Source organism: Centroberyx affinis, unplaced genomic scaffold (genome assembly GCF_046629955.1).
Source record: "Centroberyx affinis isolate AG114_WGS23_722 - 3 ecotype Tasmania unplaced genomic scaffold, CSIRO-AGI_Caff_v1 ptg002948l_1, whole genome shotgun sequence".
Classification (NCBI taxonomy): Eukaryota; Metazoa; Chordata; class Actinopteri; order Beryciformes; family Berycidae; genus Centroberyx; species Centroberyx affinis.
The window spans coordinates 118,962-142,820 of record NW_027281064.1 but is presented as its reverse complement, the minus strand read 5'-3'; the positions used below and the strand labels follow the sequence as shown (position 1 = coordinate 142,820).

Here is a 23,859-nt window from a genome sequence, read left to right as displayed (position 1 = left end):
TGTTGACCACAATGTTGTCTGTCTTTCTTTTCCATTCCACAGATATCACAGTTATAGATATATTATATATTATATTAATATTATAATATTGGATAAATTATGTAAAATTTTGGTCCACTGTATATCTTTATATAGAGAATCTTGCATGTGGAAAAGTTGTCTGATACGGTATTCCTCATCTGTTTAGTGCTGTATTTATCCTTTAACACATTAATTTTTCCTATAAACCAATTGTTTCATACACCAATATTATTTATACAGCAAGAGAGTTTTGATGGGGAAAAAAATGTGTCAGCCAAAAGTACCTGTTTATGAAGATTTGACTATTTGACTAATTACCAATTTACTTTAAAGGTACTATTTAGTATCAATATATAGTACTTCAAGACCACTTTGTTCAAGACTATTCCTATGAACATCGCTATTGTTTAACAATTTGCATGCCTGTTCTTGGGACAAACCGCTATAATGCCTCCTGTACAAAATATCAAATTACAAATCAATCTGGTGATTCAAAAGGGAGCATTATGACAGTGTGTAGACTCCATCCTTTATTCTCTCCTTTTTTTCCCCCACCTTTGACAGTTATAGAGACAGACAGGAAATATTGAGAGAGAGCGGGTGATGACATGCGACAAAGGTCCAGTGCCGGATTCGAACCCAAGACGTCACAGTGACATAGAGCGCGCCCTAGACCACCAAGCCAATGGGACGCCCCCCTTATTTTTGTCCTCCACCAAAGGGGGGACTATGGATCGGTCTCTGTCCGTTCATTCGTTTGTTAGTTAGTCACACTGTAATGTTGACTTTGTGCCGCTAGGGGGCGGCATTGACAATGAATGGGGACTCAGGTCATACAGTTAAAGTTATCATACAATGTGGGGGACAATGAATGGGGACACAGTGGTAAAGCAATACAGTTAAAGTTACCATACAATGTGGGGAACAATGAATGGGGACTCAGTGGTAAAGCAGGTCATACAGTTAAAGTTATCATACAATGTGGGGGACAATGAATGTGGACTCAGTGGTAAAGCAGGTCATACAGTTAAAGTTATCATACAATGTGGGGGACAATGAATGGGGACTCAGTGGTAAAGCAATACAGTTAAAGTTACCATACAATGTGGGGGACAATGAATGGGGACTCAGTGGTAAAGCAGGTCATACAGTTAAAGTTATCATACAATGTGGGGGACAATGAATGTGGACTCAGTGGTAAAGCAGGTCATACAGTTAAAGTTATCATACAATGTGGGGGACAATGAATGTGGACTCAGTGGTAAAGCAATACAGTTAAAGTTATCATACAATGTGGGGGACAATGAATGTGGACTCAGTGGTAAAGCAGGTCATACAGTTTGTTTTTTTTTACCAAATTTGTATTAATTTTCAACAAAAAACTGCAGACATACAATCAGTTAAAAAGGTAAACATAACATAGCAGAAATATGTGAGCAGGTCATACAGTTAAAGTTATCACACAATGTGGGGGACAATGAATGGGTACTCAGTGGTAAACAAATACAGTTAAAGTTATCATAGGTAACATAATAGTCTACACACGCTACACACTTGGAGACATCAGACTGGGTTGATGCGTTGAAGTGAGAGTCAATGGAGAATTTTTGGGCAAACCTCTAACCACAAGACACTGTAGTTATTGTACAGTTGTTGGACTGTTGTACTGTTATTGCACTCATCACTGCACTACCACTGTGCCTTCAGTGTTGACTACTTATATCATAATACCACTTACCTACTGTGCAATACCATATATCACTTATCATTTAGCATTTATATTATTCATAACACTCACGCTGCTGGTGTTGTATGTTATATTGTATATTGTATTCTAAATTGTATTATAGTGTACATTGTGTAATGTATGGATTGTATTTATTGCATATTGTAGTTCTTATATTTTGTACTGTATTGAGTAAAAACAGGACAATTACAGTTACTACATTTCAAGATATAACTTGTAAGCCTAATTCTGAAGAGAGTAGGCAACAGAAATATATGGTCAATCTGTCCTTTCATTGTCCCATACGAAAATGCTTATACAATTTCACTCAGCAAGCACTGACTGACCCAAGGGTGGAACTACATCACTGGTGGGGGACAACATGTTTACTATTTGCTTGTCTTTTTTAAGATTTTTTTTTTTTGCCATTTTCACCTTTCACCATTTTCACCATGGTTGGCACCCTAGACCACCGAGCCACCATTCTCTCCTATTCCATCCTTCTATTAACATACATTATTTGCATAGTGGTAATATATGGAGCACTGTATCATTTTGCGGTTCCTTATGCTTGGAAAGCCTAGCATAACAAAATGAAGTTTGGACTGATTCTCATCTTCAGCTCTTTCTTCATGTGTTATTAACTGGTATAAACACCAAAGAAGAAGAGCACAGACAAGTCCGTCATGCTTTGCCAAAGTTACAGGGACTTGAGCTAGGGGGAGGGGAGGCAGAAATTCTTTCTCAGATGTTCCAAACATATTCAGCTACAAATGCTTGGTTTTTCACTCCACTTAGTCTTTCATTCCACTCAGATGCAATCCAATTGTACGGTAGAGAAGCTGGTGATTTTGCTGTACGTCATAAGAGGCAGCTGCAGTACCCAGCTGGGCAGGGGCTGCTGGATCCCCTCCCCACAAAAGTCAGCATGTCCAAGCAGCTCAGCGTTGTCACAGCCAGGAAGACCTCGTTGACTCCCTCCAGACTCGCCTGGTCCCGCATGTTCTTCACATAAAAGATCCTGAACACGTTGTACGGCACAAAGCACACCACCATCACCGCCACAAAGCACAGGCTCTTCACTTGGACCCAGAACTCCTGGTGGGAGAATGACAGGTTCCCGTGGGTTCTGTAGACCTGGGCTAGTATCCAGCTCTAGAATAGAAGAGAACTTTATTCAGTAGACTGTCGGGACATTATCCCAGCCTATATCCAAACATACAATCTGTACCAGGTGCAGGGTATAAAAGTAAGCATGAAGATTCATATTCAGACAGGCAGTGTTATAAAAATAAAAGCAGGCACTGACCTGGCACAAGGTCAAAGCCAAGGTAATAATGATGATGATACTGCTCAGGATGTAGTTGAAAATAGCCACTGCTGGCTTATTCAGCGCCCCACCGAAATGGAAACACTGGTACGTGTCTGTTGATGTGGTGTTGCTGCTATCCGTCGACCCGTACCCCATGATTGCCACAGGGAGAGCGACTATCAGCATTAGAAGCCAAACAGCGATGCTAGCACCGACGGCGTGTAGTGTCCGGTAGAACTCCATGCGGTCTCTCTGCTTGTAGAATGCAAGGTAACGGATCACCAGAATGATGATGTAAAACATGAAGGCCAAGTACATGTGGGCATGGATCATACCACTCACCACCCTGCAACAATGAACAGCAATTACTGGTATGAAACCATTGCTCTCTTAAAGGAATAGTTCACCCAAAAATTCTGTCATCATCTACTCGCCCTCATGCCAAATGAAACACAGGTGAAATGTGTTAGTCCATATAACACACAGGGAGGTTGCCAGCACAACTTTGTAGCAGCCTTCTCCAAAACAACTGAAGTCAATGGGGACCTGTTCTTTAGAGCAGTGATTCTCAACCTTTTTCATATCAAGGACCCATAATTTAGTCCACATTAGAGCCACGGACCCCCATTTAGACAATCTACCATTGAGATTTTGTCTCTCGGACCCAAATCTGAGAATATTTTTATTGTTGGATATGATTTTGTCCAGAATTCCATGATTATCTGTACAGATAACAGTGGAACTATGATCAAAACAGTCTTCTTCTACGTTCTCTAACTGTGATAACTTCTTGTAAATGAAATAATGGAGAAGTTTAACAATTCATCAATTTGCTGGGGACCCCCTGGAACCCCCTCAAGGACCCCTGGTGGTCCCGGGAGCCCACGTTGAGAACAACTGCTTTAGAGTTCCAAAACAAAAACAGCCAAACAATCACACTGTGAATAGAAAAACCTATTCACCATTATTTGTTGCAAGTCAATCAGCTGTAGTTAAGATTTGCACTAAATGATGGTGTAAATATACTGTAGGTCTTTTTGGAACTCTGAAGAACTGGTCCCCACTGACTTCAGTTGTCTTGGAGAAGACTGTTATGGAGTTGTGCTGGCAACCTCCCTGTGTGTTATATGAATAAACTTCACCTGTGTTTCAACTGGCATGAGGGTGAGTAGATGATGACAGAATTTTCACTTTTGGGTGAACTATTCCTTTAAGGAGCTAGAGACATCTAATATAGGACATGCCATCTTGCGTTTCATATGATGAAACATTATATAAACAAGTCTAGTAAGGGCCCACAGCAAACACAGGCTACATGTGGATCTTTCAGTTGAATTAGTTGACATCTCATATGAAATTACTTGTTAAAAAGGGTGTACTACTTAAGGCTGTGAACAGATAGGACATTTTTTTCTCCTGCATCTGTGAGCGTCACCAGTAACAGAGAGAGCCAGAGGTCAAAGGGCGCAGGGGGCGTTTTATCATTCTGGTTGCTATACAACACGTTTGACTACAGCTTGCAAGCTATCTAATTAGCGTTAGCTAGCTAACCCGAAGTAACAACGGGGAAAAAATGGTTGAAAATAAAACAGAATAAATAAGAGAAAGTCAGTGATTGCTCTGCTTGCTGTTGAAGAAGAAGCTGAGGAGCCCATTCTGAAACAGAAGATGTGGGTACAGAGGAATTTAATTGGTCATTGGTCATGTGACCCTTACAATACACCACCATTAGGCAATTCCATAGTCAAAGATTCAATACAGTCAAACCCATTACATTTTCTTTACCAAATAAATATTCACAAATATATACGCAAATAATACACAAAAATAATCTTATATAGTAAACTAGAAAAATAGAATCACACATAAATGCACATAATGCCATGTGTATGGATATCCACAATCTAATTCAGTTTCTATCTTATAAAACTTAGCCTTAGATCAAGTGTCATTAACGGGACATAATTGTTATAAAATGGGGTTATTTCCTTGTGATTGACAGGTCGTCTGTCCAGTGATCAACAGATCACCGATTATGGGCCAATAGTAGCCGGCGCTGTGGCTCTGCGGACAACCCTTGGCTTCGCTCTGGCTCCAAAAAATGTCAACATGGCGGTGATTATAAACCCAACCTTTTGGCTTCAGAATGGGTGACGTCACACTCACTACGTCCATCTTTTTTCACAGTCTATGGTATAAACCCAGACGGAAAAGGTATACTCCATATAAGGTCATTTTTTTCTAGATCTGTGTACAAAAAGTATCGAATGCAGGTATCGTTTGACTGGAGAAGTTTCGATACTACTTGGTACTGGGTTATTTTGTTCGATACCTTAAAGGTATACCGATACCCAGCCCTAGGAGAGGCAACTGAAAAGTTTCATTTCTCTCTCTCTTAAGAACATTCGCCAAAAACGAAGACTTAAACGGATATATATCTAATAATAACAACACAGGCAAGTGGCAACAGTCTGAGTCTTGTGCTTCGGTTATCTCACTAAATCATGTTGGCCATCTAGAACGCACATGGTTTTGTTTACATTGACATACAAGTAAATATTGAGGTAGAAAAAAAGAAAATGTGGATACTTTTTAACCAGGACTCAATTTGATGGATGAAATGTATGTAAAATGGAAACTGTTAGACCTATAATACTACTATACCAGCTGCTATAACAATCATCGGTATGGCCGATCGGTATCGGCAGATATGGCTCATAGACAATCGGCGATCGGCGGCAAAAAACATTATCGGGGCATCCCTACTTCATTTATACCACAACTGCTCTACAGTACCCACCTGCAGAAGCCTTGACCTAGCCGCCACTCCCCAGCGATGTAGGAGTAGATCCTAAAAGGAACAGTGAGGAGGAAAAGGGTGTGGACAATGATGAGGTTGATGACAGCCATGGTGGTGACGGACCTCACGTTGGACTGCAGGATGTTAATCATCAGTGACATGCTGATGCTGCCTCCCACTAACACCAGGGTATAGATGGAGAGCAGAGCCCATCTGTAGGTGTCAGGCAGGGCGGTGGAGCTGTTCAGCACCGCAGATCTAGCAGTCACTTCCATTTCACCGTGACTGGTCTAGTGAAGTTGTCTTGTCATCTCTTTTCTCTCCTCTGCTCGGCTCTCCTCTCCTCATCTCCTTTCACCTCCTCTTGTTGCTCTCTTCTCTTCAGGCTCTAAAATAAGAGACAAGAGATTGGCGTTAGTATGTACTGAGAGTTTGAGCCATGCACAAAGCCTATTAGTTATTTTTAGACTTAAAGGGGTATTAAGTAATCTATGACAATATCAATATTCATTGATTCAATATTATCGTTTATCGTCTTGCAGTGGAATCATATCGTGATGATATGAAGATATTTTGATATCATGACACACATTTCTGCTGTCTAAATCAATGAGATGAACATTAATTAGATTATTTAATGTGATTTTGCATACATGAACCATATTGTGATATATATTGATATCGAGAAAAATCCTTATGATTATCATGATACTAATTTCAACCATATCGCCCAGCCCTAAGTTGTCTCCTCCTACACAAGTGACTGAGCTATGGTGGCTTGTAACTGACACAGTCACATTTTCACTGAAGTTTTGAGACATCCAATATGGATGTCCTGGAGACAGTTTTTAGGAGAGCTAATTTCATTGAAGTTTTTAATTGGGTCACAGCTTAAATAGATCTGTGTATCATCTGCATAAAAGTGGAAAATGATATTTTGTGTGTGTATGAGATGTCCTAAAGGCAGCATGAAAATGGAAAATAAATTTGGACCAAGTACCGAACCCTGAGGAACCCCGCAGAGCAGTTTTGAAGTGGAAGACCTAGAGTCGCCAATACCCATACTAAAGGTCCTTGTTTAGTACATAGGACTTGAACCAGTCGAGACTTGAGCCAGAGACATCTACCCAGTGCTCAAGACAGCCAAGGAGTATAGCATGGTCAACTGTGTCAGAGGAGGGCAGTTACAGTACTGTGGTGAGCCCTAAAACCTGACTGGAATATGTCAAACAAACTGTTTTCATTCTTAAAGAAGTTGATTTGCAACAACTTTGTCAAGGACCTTTGCTAGGAAGGGGAGATTGGTCTGAAATTGATCATTAGGATCAAGAGTTGGCTTTTTTAACAGAGGTTGAATCAGAGCATTTTTGTAAAACATAGGAACAGTAACCGTGGAAAGTGAACCACTTATAGCTTGCAGAATAAAAGGACTGACTGTATTAGAAACTTGAGTTGAAAGAAAGCAGCACACCAATATAATAATAAAAAAGAATATAACAAAGAAGACGTCACCTCATTTTCACCAATTTATTTTTTTTCAGAGTTGGATAAATTTGTAACCTATCTAAATAATACCACCACATTTCTGAAATTCACCATGGAAAGTAGCCCCTCTAGTGTTAATTTTCTAGACTCCATGAACAAGATCCAGACAACAATCTACCGTAAACCAATGACACCTAACACTATTCTCCATTATGGAAGTAATCATCCCTCTCATCTTAAAACTAATATTCCCCTAGGGCAGTTCCTAAGACTGAAGCGCAACTGTTCTACCAGTGAAGAATTCGAATGTCAGGCTGAACAATTGGGCCAGAGATTTACTGAGAGAGACTACCCCCAAACTGTAATTCAGCGCGCAAGCAACACCCCACGTTCTACATGAATGTCAAATAAGATGAAGGTGGACCGCGATGAGAAACTCTGTTTTGTCACCGAGTTCAATCACTGTGCAGGTACAATAAAAAATATAATTTCTAAACATTGGCATATCTTGCAGACTGAACCGATGCTCCAGTCAATAATAAAAATAAAGCCGCAAGCGGCGATTGTGGTGTCCAAGCACAATTTGATAAGACAGACAGATAGACAGAACATTACAGAAGATAGAAATACATACTAAATACAAATGATGTCTGGACTGTCAAGATGATTTCTGTAAAGCCATGTGTAAATTGATTAATGCGGGGTACTAATACAGTTATAATATTCTTTCTGAGGCTTTCAATATGGGTTGGACTAGCACCTATGACCAATCACTTGTCCCATTGTTTTGTTTCCCCACCCTGGCACATTAAAGTGGAAGTTGGCAGAGTGGTAAAGCTCAGGTCTTTGGACCACAAGGGTGTGAGTTCAAGTCCTTGATGAAGTGAGACCAATTTTGAAGTTTCATGAAAAGTAAATCAACACTAAATCACACAGTGCAGAAAACTCAAAGCAGGTGTTTGACATCATCTGTCAATGGCAAAATACCTGAATGTCATCACTAATTGGGGTGTGGCCAGACCTTTCAACCCATAGAGATCAGTGCAGCAGCAGTTTTCTGGCCCATGTGACTTACTATTGTTTTATTCATTAATGGAGAGCACTACAATGTTCTATAAAGTGATTAGCTCTGTCAATCTGTCAATCATAAGCTGCAGTATCACACTACTTCTCCCTTTAGTTAGTTTCTCCTCCACAAACCTGTAACAGACATTTGGCTCAGCAGGTAAAGCATCTGCCTTTCATGTGGAAAGTGGTGGGATCAAATCCAAGCTTGACCTTCCTGAAGTTATCAAGAAAAAGTAATAGAAAGTTTGGTCGTTGAGAATAACTTCAGCAATGTGGTTGCAATGAAAAGATTATCTTGACAGAATCACAGGCCAACACAAACGCAGGTGTAAAGCCGTAACTAATAGACTCCATGTCCGATCTTCACAACATGTCAGTTTTTGTGTGTGTCTTTCTACCTTCTGTAATGTTTTGTCTATCTGTCTGTCTTTTCAAATTGTGCTTGGACCCCGCAATCGCCGCTTGCGGCTATATTTAAAATTCCATTTTCCAACTACTTTAACAGAAAAAGCTGATTGACCAAAGGCTGACTTTCTGAATGGTGGTACCCAGTCACCCCTTCTTCGCATCTGTGAGAGCAAGTGGGGGTGTTGACATATATGAAAAATGTGCTCTCAATTATAAAAATGAATCTTTATTTTGTATTGTCACATAGGCAAACTTAATGAGAAAATGCAGGTACTGAATGATGGACAATGATAACAGCAAATGAGATGCGTTGAAATTAACATATGATATGCGTGTATCATTGGGCATGCCTCATCAAAAATAAATACTCTTTGAGAGTGAGTTCCAGTTGAGCAGAACTGTGTTTTTATTCCTCCGCACTTATTTTCGGTCTAGCACTGGGTATGCACGCCAGAATCGCTGCACAACCATCCTCTGCTAACAGAAAGCTTATCGTTAGCCAAGATAGGAAGGATCTGTTATGTTGTCATACTGTGAATGTTGACACTGACTGAAGTAAGGAGACACCCTGAGTCGCCTTGCCATGTATTTGGTACCAAATTAAAGGGGAAGTTGTGTTTTTTTACATGGGAAAACTTGTGATTGTCAATTTCTTTTTATTTTTAAGTTATAGCTGTTTGGATTGAGCAAGAAAATGCAGCAACATTCTAGAATTCTACTGGGGTCTGGAGGGTTAAAAAAGCAGCTTTGAAAATTATTTTACCTACACACAATGTTGTTTTATTTTTCCAGAGCTCACTGTGAGCTTCTAGGCATTATGCTACTTAATCCTCATTTAGGCACTTTATTTTATTTACTCATTATTGTTTGTTTACATTTGCTGCCAATCAGTTCTTAATTAGGAGTGGAGAGGTTGTTTTATCTCTTTAAATAAAGAGTTAAAAGACATTATTTTGTGCCTGTGTCAGATTTTCAGTGCCCTACCACCGGTTGGACTTGTCAGCATAATTGCCTTGAGTGAAAGTATTAAAGTAATATAACTAGCAATATAACTAGTTACCATATACAGAAAGTAATAAAGTAACATAATCACACTACTTTTAATAAGGAGTAATAAGTAATAAATAACATATTACATTTTGAAAGTAACTTCCCCAACACTGCTAAGGAGTCATACTGTATTTTAGCCCTTCCCACAATGCATTGCTTTACAAGTTGTTCCGGTCAATACACTGCCTGCCTACTGCTACCATGCTTTCCTGCTACAGTGCATCTTAAACTGATATATTTGCCGTACAACTTCAGCAGAGACGGTGTGTGAGAGGGAGAAGATTGTTATCGGATTGCACTATATGCATTTAAAATCCATTTGAAAGAATTAAACGTAGCGTACGTTTACTTCTTGTCGCTGTTGTGACATCTCATCCACGCTTTTCTTCTTCAGCCGATCAAAACAACAGACGACAGGTAAAACACATCATGTCAGAGCACTAGAAATTGCAAAACGTAAATAGATTACTTTATAATTCATGAGTCACTCAAAGAAGACTGTCGCTGCCATCTTCCCTCAGTATAAAGACTTAGTGGCCGTCAACTTGACAAAACTGGCAAACTACAGAGTTCTTCTCAGCTCCAACTTTGGGTCAAATCCAAATCAATAACGTTATGTAAGATAATCCGTTGTACGGCCAAATATATCAGTATAAGATGCACTGTACATGAATTATATAAAGTCTCGGCTGATCTTCTTCAGTAACAGTACTTGGTGTTCCACTGACGAGTTGGAAATGTCCACTGCAAGTAAGATTCATTTGTTTATAGTCACTTTATTAAGTTACAGCAACAGTATTACACTCTCTTCAGTATGACTGAATGGCAGTCGGCAGGCAGTGTATTGACCGCAACAACTGGTAAAGCAAAGCATTATGGGAAGGGCTAAAATCCTCTATTGGGGCAACAGACATGGATATTGAAATCACCCAAAATCACAAACCTGCCATATCTAGGCAGGATCAATGACAGAAGCTCAGAAAATTATTCTATAAAACCAGGGGCAGATTACTACGGAAGAGGATTAGGGCCACATGTGAAAAATTTATTTGAGTTCTGACTTTAAAGTCAGAATTCTGAGAAAAAAGACAGAATTCTGAGATTAAAGTTTATTCTCAGAATTCTGACTTTAAATTCAGAACTCAAATAAATTTTTCACATGTGGCCCTAATCCTCTTCCGTAGATTACACACAGACACTGAGTCTTCCCTTTAATTAGGTAAGGAGGTGCGTTGAACAACCCTAGGTGAATGCAAGAGCATTTGTAATAATCTTAAAAGAGCTGCCACTTCAACATCTGGTTTTAGCCATGATTCTGTAATCATAAAAACATCAATATCACTTAATATCACTTATAAAAGATTTGTTCGAAATATCTGATATTAAGTAGCCCAAAATAAGTGATTTAGGAGACACAGATGATGAGGTAGGCAGACAAGGGATGGTAATCAAATTAGATGCAATTACAGAGCACACAATATGATGCTGCCTAACTGACCAATTGAGAGGTCTCCTATCTATAACACTCGAAATCTTGGTGGAGTGGATGAAAATAGGGCAATCATATTACAGTCTGAAAATTGCAACAAATTGTTGATTAACTTCATGTTTGGAAAGTAACCCAAAATTAACTGAAAGTAAATCAGTCATTATACTGAGCTTCAGAAAGCCAGCGAATTATTGATTAAACAGGTAATCAGTAATCTGTAATGGATTACATTTTCAAAGAAACCTACGCAAAAATGTTTCTAGGGTGGGATCAGCATGAGGAAAGTTGGATCAGCGTTAAGAAAGTGCTTTTACTATGGAAGAAAAACATTTTGATTGTCCAATCATCAGTTACAGCATTAAGTTGAAAACATACATAAATATTAAACACTCTAACCAAAGAGGAAGTCAATGCAAACCAACAGAGCAGCACACACAAATCTGTTTTAACTGCGAGGAAAAAAATAGGAACAGATCATTTAAATTGCCATCAATCAATAAAGAGCGTGTCCCTTTTCTGTCTGACCTATGAAGTCTGTAAAAGTTAATCAGAAAAACCTCACCATTTATTTCCTAATCAACCTGTTTTGCCTGTTTCTGCCTATGAGTAAAGTTGTCTGTCTATGAAACCACATTATATGATGCAAATAAACTTACCTGGCTTGTTGTTGATTAATGCTAAAGCTTTCAAACTAGGAAAATACTGACTGAAACTATTTGAAGCTATGTGAGTGTTGTGAAGCCGGAGCTGTCTCAGTCTAGTGGTTGGCTATTGCTGAGGCTAAGCCAATGAGCAGGAACCAAACCCACAAAAGTTTGAGATACCCCTAATACTACCCGGGGTAGAACAAAACATGACCTTGTTTTTTCATAACTTTGACATGTCCACTTCATGAAATGGATGGTCATAATTTTTCTTTTTACTGCAAAAGTCATTAAATTCATCAGTGAAGTGATTCACCACATAGGCAAAAAAGTGCAAAAAAAAAAACGCCTGCCCTGAAAGAGGGAGTACCAAGTTAATCCCATGTCATTTTCTACCTACTGGTTGTATTTACATCATATTTGCACTGATGGTCTACAGGTAGTGTCCCTACACTCCAAAGCAACCAGAATGTCAAAATATGGTTCTATTGTGAATCAGCAGCCTTTTATATAAGGCCTTATTATAGGCGGAAATATCAAACAGTTAATTTTTCTGAGAAATACTCACTTCTAATCCTAATCCTAATCTAATAATACTGTAATCCGTACCCAATTATGCTAATAATTCATTTCAGGTAGTCACTGACATTGTCTCATCAAAGATAAGAAGTAATAGTTTGTCACTGAGCACTATTATTGTGACTATCCAGTGAGTATAAGCCAAAAAAGTACACAAAAATGCCTGCCTTGTAACAGGGAATACCAAATTGATCCCATGTTTTTTACCCACTGGTTGTATTTACATACTTCATATTAGCACTGATGGTTCTCAGGTAGTATCTCTAGACCTCAAAGCAACCTTAAATTAACCACAATGTCCAAATCGAGGGCTTGGAGCCAAAGGGGCGTAAGTGCGATTTTGGTCGAATAAGAGTATTATATATCAATTGAAAGGTCTCAGTGAGATCTTTTCAGTGCCAAAAGGACATAACTGAAATCATGAAAGCGATGATACAAATGTACTTGTGTTGCTCATTTACTATGTCAGTGGAGGACTGCATTGACCGGATTGTGATACAACAAGCAGCATTTATTTTGCCTATTTTGAACAGGCTGCTTGTTGTATCACATCCAGTCAATGCTGGAAGACTCTCACACACAGCCGTTCCCAATTTCTTTGAAATCCTGGATCCTGGGATGATCCGTTGTCTATCACCATGACCAGCATGCATGAACATGGAAGCTGTTCCAAGCGGTCCTCCACTGACATAGTAAATGAGCAACACAAGTACATGTGTATCATCGCTTTTCATGATGATGTTTTGATATCTGTCAGAGAGGTGAATTGCATGCAGCACCATTCTGGTGTCAGCTTCCTCTTGTGTGCGGTACAACTCAGACAAGCAGTGGACACCTGTGTGGTCAACCATCCTGACCTCCTGGCCATTTTCAAATCCACCTGCTAATATAATGGAATCTTGGTCTTTGAGTTTCTTAGGTGCTGCTCTGACCATGTAGTTTGAAACAAACAAGCAACGGGCTTCTTTGTTACCACAGCTCTGCAAGTACAGTCTATCATTTGGAACATTTCTGGTTCCTGTGATGTGATGTGTTCTGCTGTCTCTTATGTTTCCTCTTCTCTCCCTCTCAAGACACTTAATTGAAAGCAGGTGGATTTGAAAATGGCCAGGAGGATTAGATGCAATGAATGAATAAATGAATGATTTCACTAATGCAAGCAAAATAATTGTTCTTTGGAAATGTGTCTGTCTGATGTTTCCACCTATGACTGCACTTTATGTTGCTTATTCACAATAAAACCATATTTCGAGGGCATGGAGCCAAAGGGGCGTAAGTGTGTTATAGTTGATTTTACAGGAGAGCCAAAACAAATTTTGATCAAACTTGGATCAGCTGCCGTTACCACATACTAAGCACAATATTTTAACTTTTTGTGTTATCAGATTGAGCATTACTATAAAAACAATACTGCTACAGTTTAAGTTGAATTATATTTGTTAACTTTTTTAAAAATGGCAAAAGAGTGAAATACGCCTTTTTGGCACAAACATTGTCCCAATACAGCCATGCAGAATATGGTCGTATGTAAGTAAACAATTGTAAAACACATTCATTTTAATACAAATCTAGCAATTACACTTCAATCAACACTGAAATATAAAACAAGATCAGAATGAATATCTTTATCTTGAAGTAATGCTCAGCAACTTTCACCAAGGCCTTTAAAATTGTAGGCTACATGGAACATATCAAATTGATTGATACATTTTTTCTGTTAAAAACTTTTAATAAACCTTTTTAATAAACCTCTATAGACATAAGAAACTACTTTTGATTCTAAACTACTACTTTTTTTTCTTTTGCTAGTATAATACATGTTTGTATGTGTCCCAGGACACATCACTTATTGATGTGTCCTGGGGCACATTCACATACCTGTAAAACTCCTCATAACACTGAGGGAGAACTTCAGCTACCAGCAGTCTGACTATCAGAGCTCATCTTGACCAGTTCACACTCCTAACATTATAAAATAACATTTTGAATCTATAGGCCTAAGTTTTTCATGGGAATATTAACATATTTACATTCATCTAATATTGACCTAGAATATTAATTAGGATATGAATAGGATTCTAAAAATGATGTGATCATGCTGCCATGCTAGCATTACTTATGTCAGCATGCATTTTGAGTTGACCTAAGTGCTGTTACAATCCTCTACCCACAATGCTTGTTCAGCGTCAAAAGTGGGGTTTTGCTTGGTGTGAAAAGGGCGTAAGTGCAGTTACGCCCTTTTGACATCAAGCAAAACCCTACTTTTACTGTTACGGCTTTCAGTTTTTGTTTAATTACAGTTTTTGCCGATTGCTTACACACTGAAAGTGAATGCTTAGACAAAAGCATCAAAACCTTAACTTTTGTAACCATGCCTTAAACAAAGGCACCAAAAGTACAAACACATTTTCTGCTTTGCACCTTGTTTGCAATTCTGCAACACACTTCTTACAAAACACTACACACTGTTTCTTACATTAGACACTTCATTCAAAAATGAAATCTCTTGCAATCATTGGGAAAGGAGGAGGAGGAGGAGCAGGAGCAGGAGCAGGAGGAGGAGGAGGAGGAGGTGGACCAGGCAATAGACGGAGACATATTTCTGATGACATTAGGGTCACTTTTGTGGACCATGTCATAAATCATGGCCTGACGATGAGGGAGTCTGGGCAGAGAGTCCAGCCCAACCTGAGTCGCTACACCTCCGCTAGCATCCATAATATGGACATTTAGACTGGAGAACAGGTATGTCTTCAACTTTCTACACTAGACTGTACCTATGTAATTGTTGCACATCATTCTGCAGGTCTATGCTCCTCAGTGGACAAAAAAAAATAGGTATAGTGCTGTGAAGTACACGTAATACAGTGTTGATGTTACTGTGTACAGTATGACAGTAGAGTATGTAAAAAAGAACCTAACCAATGACATCATGTTCTTGCATTTTCTACAGAACTGCCAGACAACCTCCTGAGGGTGGAAGGCAACGTCTGTTCACCCATGAACAGGAACTGGCCATTGTCAAAATATAGTGTTGGCAAACAACATCATCCGCCTACATCAACTATGAGAGCAAATCATCGCAGATCACGCAAAATTTATGTATATTATAATTATATTATATATATATATATATATATATATTTTTTTTTTTTCTGAAGCCTTTCTATTTTTGTGTTCATTGAATTTTGAGTAGATGTACTGTACTGGAACAATCTTTCACAGAAGCCTGTATGAGAAAATTAAAAAGGTATACAAAGTACTAAAGACAGCAGTGTTTTGTATAAAGTACATCAGTGTGTTGTTGCTGCTTTGTAATTCAAATGGTGCATGTATGTATCACGTTGTTGCAAAAATGCCATTTTGAAAAAGGATTGTTGGGTTTTGATTGCAGTTTCATTTTGACATAGAAGTGAGATGTCTATCTCCAAGTGTTGTCTTATTTGGCTTGTGTGCAGAGTTTTGACACAATGAGCCAAATTCCACAACAAGTGTGTAAGCAATCACAAAAAACTGTAACACTTGTAGCCAATGCATTTACTAAGTGTGCCAAACTGAATGCACGTTCTCTGCTTTACACTCAGTTTGTAATTTTATAACACACTTTTTGCAAAACTGTAAACACAACTCACTGCTTTACACTCAGTTTGCAATTTACAGTAATACAGTTTTTCTCAATTGTTTACACACTAAAACTGTAACTATGCACACAATGGTGAAAACTTGAAGCTCATGTGTCAACAACAAAGACTATTTCTGCAAAACTCTAAGCACAATTCCTGTGTTTTCACTGCACTGATAAGGAAAATGAAAAAAACACTTCTAACAATGTTCAGTATGACTCATGATGGAACCTGGGTTGTGAGTGCAGCCCAACTGGATCTCATTGGCAGGACAGTGAATGTGCATTGTATCATACAAAATACTGTAACAACAACACTCAAAGTGATAACAGATCACACACTTTGCTGTACTGTACTGAATTAGAATTAGGTTTACCTAGCAAATGCACTATTTATATGATGATATATTTACTGTATTGTATCATGGCAACAGTCTTTATATTTACTTTTACAGTAAATATAAAGACTGTTGCCATGATACAATACAGTAAATTGCAGCCTATTTTGGGACCCCCCCGAAAACTAAAACTTCAAAAAAGGAGAAAAAAGAAACAATTTTTACACAATTTTATAGTATACGCTTGAATATGTAACATGACCTCATGAGGCCAGAACATATATACAGTATTTTGATGGTTGTGTTTTTAAATTTATTGCACCAGTGTGAAATCAATGCTCAATAAGACCTATTCATATGAGGCCTGTGTGAATTATTTTGATGGAAAAAGTCAGTTTTGAGAAGACAGAACATGGTTTTGAATGCATGAATGCATTTTGCAAGAGATTTGTGTAGTTTTGGCAAAAGGTTAACTGTTGCTGTGTTTTGTGTGTAGAGTTTTGAGAAATTGAGCTATAGTTTCAGGAAACGCGTTTAAACAATTGAGAAAAACTGTAACACACTTACAGTTACCCACAAAGGAGGCGATATTTAGCCTATTTTTTTCTGTTCTTTTTTTTCTAGCACAAATGTTTTTGTTTTCTTCTACTGCGCTTTTGTTGTTTGAGGAGTGTTACTGTAGAACATTTTGATAAAAAAAACCCAAAAACTTTTTCCCCTTGTTTGTATTGATAGTGTGTTATGTTCAGAATACACATCCATACTTTACACATTTGGATACCTGTGTGTATGTGTGTTTACTACATGTATGACAAAACTTTATTGCAAACTACTCACACACTTACTGTGTGAGTAGTTTTTCATTTAGTGTTTTTTTCATTTAGTGTATTTTTTTTTTAGTGATTTTCATTTATACTATCAGTGCGTAGTTGGTGCTTCGTGTGCTTATTCAAATGATGGTTTGTGTGAACTGTATTGACGCAAAAACACAATTTTTTAAAAGAGTTTGAAGAGTTTTGCAAGAATTGTTTGCTTTTGCAAGAGATGTATAATGGTTTGCTGGTTTGGTGTAAGGTTTTGTGGTTAGTGTGTAGAGTTTTGAAAAAATAGCCTATAGTTTCAAAGATAGTGCCTAAGCAATCAGAAAAAAACTGTAATTAGGTAAGGAGGTGCCACAGATGCGTTAAACCAGAGATTCTCAACCTCTTTCATATCAAGGACCCCTAGTTTAGTTCACATTAGAGCCACAGACCCCCATTTGATGAGATTTTGTCTCTCGGATCCAAACCTGAGAATATTTTTGTTGTTAGATATGATTTTGTCCAGAATCCCATGACTATCTGTATTGTAGGTAGAGAGATAACAGATAAACTATGATCAAAACAGTCATTCTTCTACATTCTCTAATTGTGTTAACTTCTTTTTTGAAATAATGCTGAAGTTTAACAATTCATCAATTTGCTGCGGACCCCCTCGAACCCCCTCAAGGACCCCTGGTGGTCCCCGGACCCCACGTTGAGAACCACTGTGTTAAACAACCCTAGGTGTATTTGTAATAATCTTAAAAGAAAACTGCCACTTCAACACCCTTACCCAAGGAGAGGCTTCAACTGAAGGCGTACAATCATCTGGTTTGAGCCATGATTGTGTAATCATAAAAACATCAATATCACTTGACAATATAAAATTGTTACAAATAAAAGATTTGTTCGAAAGATCTGATATTAAGTAGCCCAAAATAAGTGATTTAGGAGACACAGATGATGAGGTAGGCAGACAAGGGATGGTAATCAAATTAGACGCAATTACAGAGCACACAATATGATGCTGCCTACTGACCAATTGAGAGACCTCCTATCTATAACACTCGAAATCTGAAAATAGGGCAATCATATTACAGTCTGAAAATCGCAACAATTGTTGATTAACTTCATGTTTGGAAAGTAACCCAAAATTAACTGAAAGTAAATCAGTCATTATACTGAGCTTCAAAAATCCAGCGAATTATTGATTAAACAGGTAATCAGTAATCTGTAATGGATTACATTTTGAAAGAAACCTACGCAAAAATGTTTCTAGGGTGGGATGAGCATGAGGAAAGTTGGATCAACGTTAGGAACACATTTGATTGTCCAATCATCAGTTACAGCATTAAGCTGGAAACATAAATAAATAAAAAAAAAACTCTAACCAAAGAGGAAGTCAATGCAAACCAACAGAGCAGCACACACAAGTCTGTTTTAACTGCGAGGAAAAAAACAGGAACAGATAAATTGCCGTCAATCAATAAAGAGCGTGTCCCTTTTCTGCCTGACCTATGAAGTCTGTAAAAGTTAATCAGAAAAACCTCACCATTTATTTCCTAATCAACGAGTTTTGCCTGTTTCTGCCTATGAGTAAAGTTGTCTGACTATGAAACCACATTATATGATGCAAATAAACTTACCTGGCTTGTTGTTGATTAATGCTAAAGCTTTCAAACTAGGAAAATACTGACTGAAACTATTTGAAGCTATGTGAGTGTTGTGAAGCCGGAGCTGTCTCAGTCTAGTGGTTGGCTATTGTTGAGGCTAAGCCAATGATTAACCAACCCAATCAGTGCTGCTCTTGTCAAGTGACAGAAATCGGCTTGGATTTTATTTTGTCATGAACTGTGTCTGATGGGAAGCTAGAAATTAGAAATTAACATATTCACTTTTTGTGTGTATGCGTGTGTGTTCCTCCTTTTTTTGTAACCGGGCAGGTCAGTGACAACTGGAAGGGGAAGTACATGCAGAGAAAAAGAATGATTAAAAAAAATGACAAAGGGAGATACATCTCATGAATATCAACATATTCATGATCTTTGAATGTTACTGCTTGTATAGTGATATACAGAGGAAAAAGAAAAATATATTTGGGGGGTTAACTAGTATATCTAGCCCAATATCTCAGAACTGCACTCATCCAAATAGAACAACTTGTCAACTCCATATAACTCCATCTACAAGTCACCTATCAGGGTTATAATTCTTTGCTCCACATTTACAGAAGAAGACTTTGTGCAGAGAGGACTGGTGATTCAGACCTTTGATCAGATTCCTCATTCCTTTTTCATTGTCGAATTTTATATTGCATGTCATGTTGAACCATTACAGGAAAGTGAAGCGGAAGTTGCACTTCCCTGTGGTTGAAAAGTGGAGTCAAAAGAACAAAACTAACCATTATGTGTTTGTTCCGTTTAGTGTGACCATGAGGTCCATACAATGACATGACATACATATAAAGCATTACACGCACTGGTTTTGTCTCAGAAATGGAAGCCCAGCTTAGTGTTAAAATCCTGGGCAGCTGATATCCAGTGGAACACACCCAGTTTAGAACCCAATCTGAGAATTTATTTAAAAATTGTGCTCCATAAAGCTGATGTCTGACATGATGTATGGGATCAATAAAGGCTCTAAAAAATGTTGAGCTTGTGATATTCACTTCATTAACAGGATATAAAACAGGGGTTGTTTTCTTAGTGATTGACAGGTTGCTGCAGTGCAGGACTTCCATTTTGCCAATGCCAAGAAGGTGATTAGAAGTACTTTGTTTACATTTTTAATTCATATAATGTCCTCATACGCAAATCCTCCTGTGCTTGCCTGTTATTGTATTTACATAACCACACGAGTGACTGCAATTAGCTATTGGGTTATGCATTATTCTTTTGTAGACACTGGGGAAGACATGTAGAGCAGGAACCAAACCCACAAATTCTGAATCAGCAGACTTTTATATAAGGCCTTATTATAGGCGGAAATATCAAACAGTTAATTTTTCTGAGAAATACTCACTTCTAATCCTAATCCTAATCTAATAATACTGTAATCAGCACCCAATTATGCTAATAATTCATTTCAGGTAGTCACTGACATTGTCTCATCAAAAATAAGAAGTAATAGTTTGTCACTGAGCACTATTATTGTGACTATCCAGTGAGTATAACCCAAAAAAGTACACAAAAATCCCATGTTTTTTACCCACTGGTTGTATTTACATACTTCATATTAGCACTGATGGTTCTCAGGTAGTATCTCTAGACCTCAAAGCAACCTTAAATTAACCACAATGTCCAAATCGAGGGCTTGGAGCCAAAGGGGCATAAGTGTGATTTTGGTCGAATATGAATATTATATATCAATTGAAAGGTCTCAGTGAGATCTTTTCAGTGCCAAAAGGACACAACTGAAATCATGACCCATAAGTTTTAATTAAACAAAAACTGAAAGCCGTAACAGTAAAAGTAGGGTTTTGCTTGATGTCAAAACAGCGTAACTGCCCTTTTCACACCAAGCAAAACCCCACTTTTGACACTGAACAAGCATTGTGGGTAGAGGATTCTAACAGCACTTAGGTCAGCTCAAAATGCATGCTGACATAAGTAATGCTAGCATGGCAGCATGATCACATCATTTTTAGAATCCTATTCATATCCTAATTAATATTCTAGGTCAATATTAGATGAATGTAAATATGTTAATATTGACACCAATCAAAACATCATCATGAAAAGCGATAATACAAATGTCAGTGGAGGACTGCATTGACCGGATGTGATACAACAAGCAGCATTTATTTTGCCTATTTTGAACAGGCTGCTTGTTGTATCACATCCAGTCAATGCTGGAAGACTCTCACACACAGCCGTTCCCAATTTCTTTGAAATCCTGGATACTGGGATGATCCGTTGTCTATCACCATGACCAGCATGCATGAACATGGAAGCTGTTCCAAGTGGTCCTCCACTGACATAGTAAATGAGCAACACAAGTACATGTGTATCATCGCTTTTCACGATGATGTTTTACAGTAATATCTGTCAGAGAGGTGAATTGCATGCAGCACCATTCTGGTGTCAGCTTCCTCTTGTGTGCTGTACAACTCAGACAAGCAGTGGACACCTGTGTGGTCAACCGTCCTGACCTCCTGGCCATTTTCAAATCCACCTGCTAATATAATGGAATCTTGGTCTTTGAGTTTCTTAGGTGCTGCACTGACGATGTAGTTTGAAACAAACAAGCAAAGGGCTTCTTTGTTACCACAGCTCTGCAAGTACAGTCTATCATTTGGAACATTTCCGGTTCCTGTGATGTGATGTGTTCTGCTGTCTCTTATGTTTCCTCTTGTCTCCCTCTCAAGACACTTAACTGAAAGCAGGTGGATTTGAAAATGGCCAGGAGGATTAGATGCAATGAATGAATGAAATGAATGAATAAATTAATGATTTCACTAATGCAAGCAAAATAATTGTTCTTTGGAAATGTGTCTGTCAGATGTTTCCACCTATGACTGCACTTTATGTTGCTGATTCACAATAAAACCATATTTCGAGGGCATGGAGCCAAAGGGACGTAAGTGCGTTATAGTAGATTTTACAGGAGAGCCAAAACAAATTTTGATCAAACTTGGATCAGCTGCCGTTACCACATACTAAGCACTTAATGGGAATATTAACATATTTACATTAATCTAATATTGACCTAGAATATTATGCTTGTTCAGTGTCAAAAGTGGGGTTTTGCTTGGTGTCAAAAGTTGACATCAAGCAAAACCCTACTTTTACTGTTACGGCTTTCAGTTTTTGTTCAATTGATATATAATACTCATATTCGATCAAAATCGCACTTACGCCCCTTTGGCTCCAAGCCCTTGATTTAGCCATTGTGGTTAATTTAAGGTTGCTTTGAGGTCTAGAGATACTACCTGAGAACCATCAGTGCTATGAAGTATGTACATACAACCAGTGGGTAAAAAACATGGGATCAACTTGGTATTCCGTGTTACAAGGCAGGCATTTTTGTGTACTTTTTTGGGTCATACTCACTGGATAGTCACAATAATAGTGCTCAGTGACAAACTATTACTTCTTATTTTTGATGAGACAATGTCAGTGACTACCTGAAATGAATTATTAGCATAATTGGGTACTGATTACAGTATTATTAGATTAGGAGTAGGATTAGAAGTGAGTATTTCTCAGAAAAATTAACTGTTTGATATTTCTGCCTATAATAAGGCCTTATATAATAGGCTGCTGATTCACAATAGAACCATATTTTGACATTCTGGTTGCTTTGGAGTGTAGGGACACTACCTGTAGACCATCAGTGCAAATATGATGTAAATACAACCAGTAGGTAGAAAATGACATGGGATTAACTTTCAGGGCAGGCGTTTTTTTTGTGTGTGGTGAATCACTTCTTGCAGTAAAAAGAAAAATTATGACCATCCATTTCATGAAGGGGACATGTCAAAGTTATGAAAAAACAAGGTAATGTTTTGTTCTACCCCGGGTAGGAGTAGAACAAAAACGGCAAATTGCACCCATATAGTCACAAAAATAGGAATCATTTTGCAGAGTGGGACTTTACTTATTTTTCTCTATTTCTAGCACAAGTTACAACGACCTCAACAAAAAAAAAAGAGGCATGGGTAGAAATTGCAAAGATTTAAATTCAATAATTAACCTTACCTGCCAATGCCATAGATAGGTGTTCACCCATTTTTTTCAGGAAAGAGATGGGAATAGCCTAGTGCACAAAACAAGTAAATTCTCACTCTGCAAAATGATTCCCATTTTTGTGACTATGAAACTGTCGGATCTTATCAAGACACTTTCCAGGGCTACTTCATTGGGTTACTAGCTAGTATGGAACAGGTGTTAGACCTATGAAATCAAATAATTGAGCTGCATGCCACAGCATTAATGGCGTAGGGCACTATGGACAAAAACAACATAAAATAACATATCACAACTTTGAGTTATACATTTCTAAAGCAATAAAGTTACAAATTTCTTACCTCGATTATTTCAAGACATGTGAATTGTATCAGACTTTTGTCTAGAAAGTCACCAGAGAAGTAGTCAGAATCTTTTAAATCTTGAAAGACGTTGATCCAGAACTGTGCATGTTGCTTCCTTAAAAATCCCCACCAGTTCTCTATCCTTTGGTTATGATTGCTTGAGCCATACAAATAGCATCTTCTCAAAAATTAGTCCATATGATCATGTCTCATGAACATCTGCATCTGCTCCATGTAACAGTTCTCTGTCCCTAGGTCTGATCGAATTCGGGTAGCAGTCCCATTCCTTGATAACACCTCATCAATAAAGTATCCAGCAATGACCTTGGGATCACTACTTGTAGAGTATGCATGTAGCCATATCACCATTTGTGAAAAACCGTCTATTGCACCCCATAAAAAGTTTGGGCCTGGATTCTGATACAAACGTCGCTGAAGGCGATTCGGGCGCCTCAGTTACACTCCGTGGGGGCCTCTTGGCATGCA

General features: G+C 38.2%; 1 protein-coding gene across 2 annotated transcripts; it reads right to left on the bottom strand.

Annotated features, from left to right (window-relative positions):
* Nucleotides 1-548: 548 nt before the first annotated feature.
* Nucleotides 549-12,096, bottom strand: LOC139658669 (probable G-protein coupled receptor 141). 2 transcript variants are annotated; one of them, XM_071536818.1, is made up of 4 exons: nucleotides 12,016-12,096; nucleotides 5,860-6,247; nucleotides 3,057-3,405; nucleotides 549-2,902 (listed from the first exon to the last, which is right to left on the bottom strand). In XM_071536818.1, the coding sequence occupies exons 2-4, from the start codon at nucleotides 6,132-6,134 to the stop codon at nucleotides 2,609-2,611; spliced, it is 918 nt and encodes a 305-aa protein (XP_071392919.1). In that variant the 5' UTR covers nucleotides 6,135-6,247; nucleotides 12,016-12,096; the 3' UTR covers nucleotides 549-2,608. The 2 variants fall into 2 exon arrangements, with proteins under 2 accessions (XP_071392919.1, XP_071392920.1); XM_071536819.1 differs by having other exon boundaries at nucleotides 3,149-3,405.
* Between the last annotated feature and the right edge of the window lie 11,763 nt (nucleotides 12,097-23,859).

Bases quoted from the DNA above. Each gene is read 5' to 3' on its own strand.
- LOC139658669 (XM_071536818.1), bottom strand. From the start codon at position 6,134: ATGGAAGTGACTGCTAGATCTGCGGTGCTGAACAGCTCCACCGCCCTG. The intron at 3,406-5,859 runs GTGGGTACTGTA...TCATTGTTGCAG, and splicing joins CTAGGTCAAGGCTTCTGCAG to GGTGGTGAGTGGTATGATCC. The intron at 2,903-3,056 runs GTCAGTGCCTGC...CTTCTATTCTAG, and splicing joins TGGCTTTGACCTTGTGCCAG to AGCTGGATACTAGCCCAGGT.